This window comes from Oncorhynchus kisutch, linkage group LG17, assembly GCF_002021735.2.
Source record: "Oncorhynchus kisutch isolate 150728-3 linkage group LG17, Okis_V2, whole genome shotgun sequence".
In the NCBI taxonomy this organism is placed as follows: Eukaryota; Metazoa; Chordata; class Actinopteri; order Salmoniformes; family Salmonidae; genus Oncorhynchus; species Oncorhynchus kisutch.
The window spans coordinates 34,893,948-34,900,134 of NC_034190.2; the positions used below are offsets into that span (position 1 = coordinate 34,893,948).

At 40.4% G+C, this 6,187-nt stretch overlaps 1 protein-coding gene across 1 annotated transcript; it reads right to left on the bottom strand.

Annotated features, from left to right (window-relative positions):
* Positions 1 to 1,919: 1,919 nt before the first annotated feature.
* Positions 1,920 to 4,892, bottom strand: LOC109907122 (C-type lectin domain family 6 member A). Its single transcript, XM_020504900.2, has 6 exons — positions 4,686 to 4,892; positions 4,415 to 4,507; positions 4,028 to 4,192; positions 3,384 to 3,535; positions 2,808 to 2,926; positions 1,920 to 2,370 (listed from the first exon to the last, which is right to left on the bottom strand). The coding sequence occupies exons 1-6, from the start codon at positions 4,873 to 4,875 to the stop codon at positions 2,208 to 2,210; spliced, it is 882 nt and encodes a 293-aa protein (XP_020360489.1). The 5' UTR covers positions 4,876 to 4,892; the 3' UTR covers positions 1,920 to 2,207.
* Between the last annotated feature and the right edge of the window lie 1,295 nt (positions 4,893 to 6,187).

Genomic DNA, 6,187 nt, shown 5'->3' on the forward strand with positions numbered 1-6,187 from the left:
AATGACAGATTTTGTACATTGTCAGCCTCGGGGGTTTGAACTCACAACCTTCCGGTTTCTAGTCTAACGCTCTAACCACTAGGCTACCCTGCCGGAATCATAGGGATGCTGACTCTGGAAATTCAGTGTGTTGCTACAGCTCATGGAAAAACAGCCTTTAGTTTCTCTCTGAACTCTGAACGATCTTCAGAGTTCTCTTTTAAGCTAGACAAGTTGGTGCCTCTCAGGCAGTTCAAAATGTTGATCGAAGATATTTTTGAAGAATGTGATTGTTTTTCTTGAGTGTGTCTGTAGTTTAGTGATTTTGTAGTCTCTTGTATTTTATATTGATATCTTGTAAAATGTGTGAAATTGTAAAATACAGAGCTCCATGGTGAAAGATACCTTGGTCTCAATCAGACTCCCTGTTGAAATAAAGGTTAAATGAAATAATATCAAAATGATAGCTTTCAACATGTAGCTATGTTTCGCGGCTATAGGCCTACAGTGTTTGTTTATAATTCCATTGTTACAAACAATGGAGTAAAAAACTAACTTATATTTTGGCTTCTGATGGGGTAATTGAGCTCATAAGGCATTCATTCATAAGTTACAATGCCACCAGAAAGTATTCATACCCCTTGTCTTATTCAAAACGATGTTGTGTTACAGCCTGAATTCAAAATGTATTCAACAGACTTGTTTTCTCACCCAACACCCCATAATGACAAAGTGATTATATTTTTTGAAATGTTTGCACAGAAATAAACATTCACATAAGTAGTGACACCCTTGAGTCAATACATGTTAGAATCACATTTGGCAGCAATTAAAGCTTTGAGTCTTTCTGGTAAAGTCTCTACCTGGATTGTACAATATGTGCACATTGTTCTTTAAAAAATTATTCAAGCTCTGTCAAATTGGTTTTTGATTATTACTAGACAACAGACTTAAGTCAAATCTGTAACTCGGCAACTCTTTTCTTGATAAGCAACTGCTGAAAGGTGAATTCATCTCCCAGTGTCTGGTCGAAAGCAGACTGAACTAGGTTTTCCTCTAGGATGCTTAGCTTCATTACGTTTATTTATCCTGGAAAACACCCCAGTCCTTAACAATTATACCCATAACATGATGCAGCCACCACTATCCTTGAAAATAAGGATTTGCCCCAAACATAACACTTTGTATTCAGGACAAAACGTTAATTGCTTTGCCACATTTCTTGCAGTATTACTTTAGTGCCTTGCTGCAAACAGGATGCATGTTTAGAAATATTTTTTTGTTCTGTACCGGCTTAATTATTTTCACTCTTGTCAATAAGGTTAGTATTGTGGAGTAACTACAATGTTGTTGAGCCATCCTCAGTTTTCTTCCATCACAGCCACTCTGTAACTGTTTTAATGTCACCATTGGCCTCATAGTGAAATCCCTGAGCAGTTTCCTTCCTCTCTGGCAACTGAGTTAGGAAGGACGCCTGTATATTTGTAGTGACTGGGTGTATTGATACAAAGTGTAATTAATAATTTCACCATGCTCAAAGGGATATTCATGTTTTTCATTTTTTTGCAAGGCTTTGGAAAACCTCCCTGGTCTTTGTTCTTGACTCTGTGTTTGAAATTCATTGCTCAACTGAGGGACTGAGTGCGGGGTACAGAGATGAGATACTGTAGGCATTTAAATCATGCTAAACAGTATTATTGCACACAGAGTGAGTCCATGCAACTTATTATGTGACTTGTTAAGCACTTTTTTATCTCCTATTTAAACTTGCCATAACAAAAGGGTTGAATATTTATTGACTGAAGACATTTCCGCTTTCCATTTTGAAATCATTTGTAAAATTATTGTGTATATTCCAGTGACAAAAACATCTACACTTCAATCCATTTGAATTTCCGGCTGTAACACAACAACATTTGGAAAAAGTCAAGGGGTGTGAATACTTGGAGAATCAATGGGTTTATATTCTTAATTTAAAAGTCCAAAAATGGACGTAGGCTAGCAATTTTACAGCAACTTAATTTTCAATGTGCAAACCCCCACATCCACCAGCAAGAGAAAATGACAAATCATAGGTATTTCGTTATGTATTTCAGTTGTACATACATTGCATAATTACCAATACCATACATCAAAAGACAGTTAAAAGATATTTAATGCAACCAAACGGCACGGACTCTAACTACCCTCTCCCTTCCCCTTTCTCTCCTCTCCTGAGATAGAGTCTGTCACTGCAGGGTGCCCTGGGTCCTCTCACAGATGCTCTTCAGGCTGTTCTTGCACATGGTGGCGTACCAACCGGCCCTGTGGCTGTCTCCTGGCGACAGCCGGGCACACAGTTCCCTGGTGTCCCCCTTCTCTGGCTCGTGATCCCAAAATAAGTCCCAAAACCTGTAGAGGTAACACAGACACCATCAGTTTGTACTTAAAAAAAAATCATTAAAAAAATTACCATATACTGTAGATACATTTGGTTACTTTGTCAAATAACCATCAATTCAGAGTAATACATCAGTAATGCATCATACATGGAATTTCATCAAATGAAATGGACATATGGCAATAAATATGCTGTCTTCTTGAGCTTAACTAGGCCAATATCTCTTCAACGAGACCTCATACAGTAAGTATCATCATATGGTACTGTGATTTGAGGTAAGGTGATCCAGTCTCGATTCAGGACTCCACGCCAAACTATAGAATTGAGATCCAAACTCAGGTCATTTCTGGACAATATTTCTATCAATTTACGGGACCTCTTTTTTTTTTGCCCAAGACTATCCTCAGAGGCAAATCTTCTGTAACTTTAAGTTAAGATTCTAAGTTACCCCTTCTCCACCGGGGAGTCGTCCACCCAGTGCCAGGCCCCGCCTGGGTTACCATTCCTCAAGCCGATCCAGTAGGAGTCTCCCTGGCTCAACTCCTTGGCTCTCTTCCACAGAAAAATCTGAGAGAAATGCAACACTCAGACGCATGCCTCAAATAGACACGGCCCCACACTTTCGTATAACTCCTAAATCTATTCTTAACTTTAACTGAGAGGGTCAAATGTACTGAATTGCACAGTGAATGTCTAAACATGAATGACTGACCTTAGATTAGGTTTGTGTCTGTATTAGGCCTACTGCATAAAGGAATACCACAGCTTTGGTTGACGAAGCAGCCTATTTATTGGCAATAGTTCCAGGTAATTCTAAGTAAATCTCAGTTCTCCATTTACTGCCAAAGCACAGGATTTTTGTGAAGATTTTGATTTATCATGATTTAGGTTCTCAATAATCTCTTGATTCAAATGAGATCCAAATTTGATATTACAGAATTGAGAAATAGGCTACAATGCATTCCTCCAAAGAAACCTAAATCTGTATCATATCATTGGGTGATGGGGTTCATGGCTGTCATACTTGCTCCTCCTCACTCTTCACCATGGCAAGGTTGCCCCCTACAGATAGGCAGTGGTACTGACTGGAAATCCAATCCAGTCTGTCATGGGTGTAGAGGTAGCATCTCTCCCCAAAAGACTCCCATCCCTCTGGGCACGGCCTGCACTCACGCTCTGCGAAACAGGTGGAAGGTCAGTCAATGTCATAGGGGTAAAGATGAACAGGGGTGAAACAGGTCCCCCATGTAACATGTTTTTACATCTCTATAGGATCACTTGTATAAATAAAATATTTCCTAAATACATCAATAGAAATACTCTTAAAACCATCAAGTGGTGATTATATATTATGTTACAATATGATCTAATAATAGCTAAAGCAATGCTGTTATGCTGCTAAAGCAATGCTGTTAAGTGTGATAGTATACCATTTGCACCACTCTTGTCAGTGTCGGCCATTTTGGAATTTTAGGTTGATCCTGGTGATCCTTCATCATCTTTTGTCTGCCTGTCCATATATTAAACAGGCCATTGGATGAGAGTATTTCCAGTAGGCCATCATCCATGTCCCAGCTAAAAGCTCGCAGAACTATGCAAACTCAAGCAAAACTCTTCATAATTAATGCCTTCATAACAAGAGTTTGATCAACCTGAACGTGTGCTCACCATTGGTGCTGCTATTGGTGATGGGACAGTACTGGTTGAGTGCTGGGTACTTGTGGAAGAGGAGGAGGTAGGAGTGGTTCAGGGTGTTCAGCTTCTGAGTCAGGTCTTTGAGTCTGACCTCCTGCAAGGCGGACTGGGATTGGAAGACCAAGGTGATCTGCACCACTGCATCATGCACCCCCCACCACCGCGACCCCATTGCGATGGACACAAAACAGTGAAAGGGCAATGTGAGGATGAGGTAGCATCAGGAGACAATTATAATTAAATGGTCAAGTTAGGGTTAAAACCTTAAGTCTTGACCTTCAATAACAATGTAAATCAGTGGACTCCTATTTCTGATCCTTGGACCTGTTCATTTCAAAATGATGACCAAATAAAACTCACAGTAAAATGCCTGTAGGAGTGTGGCCATGGTCAGTAGAAAACAGAGCAGGGCCAGGTAATGTGATAACTGTCTGTACTGGGTGTACCACCAATCTGAGAGGGGGAATAGTTCAGCCACAGACATTAACGTCACTATAGACATATTTCACACACAAAAAAGTACAGCATTATGTCTTTTAGACATCAAACAGGCAATTATCCAGACTTGAATTTGAGCTGAGCTTTTGTCTATGGATAAAAATGTTCTATCCCTTTATGATAATGGCATCACCTCTCTCTGTTGACCACTCCGTCTTTTTAGGATGTAGCAAGCCTGGTCCAGATGTCCCATTCTCCCCTGGTCTTATGACTCCCATTCCCCCGAAGCAGTAGGACACTGCTGGAAACTGAAAATAGATCCAGCTCTGCTGAGCTCCACCTCCCAAATGAGCGTTGAGGAGGTATGTCACCCTTAGCTTCATGCAAAGTACATTTGATAGCAAACCTGTTAGGCAGGAAAAGTTTTGATTATGGTCAAACACCATTATTCTGTTGTGATGTTTGTGGACAACTTGTAAAAACTCTACATAGCTTGTTGTAACGTTTCTGTTAAGAATATCTGTGGTTCTCCAGGGCCCGTTTCCCAAAACATCTTAAGGATCCTATGGTTCTAAGCTGAATTTAGCCGTAAGATGCTTTTGGGAAACCCTGGCCCCTGGTCTCTAGGTGTTGTCTCGGTCAATTCAACATGGCGCCCAAAATAAAGATGTCAGCAATCAGTATGTAGGCCATAACAGAATGCAATGTCCAGCCACAAGACTTCTAATTCAAATGCCCTCCGTGCTTCGATAACTGCTATTGTTTTAAAATGCAGAGCTTATCTATATTTCGACACCTAGAGTCTTGTATTTAAAAAAACAACAACTCAATAATCCATAATCATATCTGTTTCAACTGACGCGGCTTAGGTGCTAGGTTATGCTTTTAAGCGGACCAATTTTGTAGGCTGTGCGAGAGTTGTTTTGCCAACTGATAATCACCAGCCAGTTGAGACCGGCAGCCACAGGATTTGAATTCTTCCAACAGCACGCACCCTCTGCACACTTATCAGCTCTCGGGTTCTCGACACAAGGCAAATATCAAGGCATAGGACATCCCTGGGGGTTTGAAAGTGCTATACGAAGAAAGACAAACATACCGTACAGAGCTGAGGCTACAGCTAATAGTGTGAGTTAAAATAGGCTACAGTTCATTCCTGAAAAAGATGAGGACCTTATTGCTGGCGGATATTCCAAACCTAGCCTATATTGTGCCTTGCCAAAAGTAAATGTATTTCGTATACTTTGTTCTTCTAATCTTGTTGATTATATATGATATATGATCTTTGTTGTTGTGCTGCTTGCCTCTTTAAAGCATACAAAACAAAGCTGAAGCATTCTAACTTGGACTTTTATTGGTCTTTAAGCCGTCATGTTGATATAGGCTACTGAACATACAGAACACCTTCCAAAGGCAACTCACACCCTCTTGTGGCCAACAAGGTGGACTCCGATTGGTCATCAATGCCTCTGCTTCCTTTGTATTTAGGCCTCCCATCCTTTACCTGTTTGGTGTTCACAGATCTGTAAAGGGGCTGGATATGTGTAAGCAATATAGCAGTAGCTGCCCTTCCCAGCATGCTCTGTGTTTGGAAATCTTACCTTGACAGGGCTGGTGTGGGCGCAAGCTTTTGCTCCATCAAAGCAGTAACACATCTGATTCTACTTAATCACAGTTTTAACAAATATTAACAGT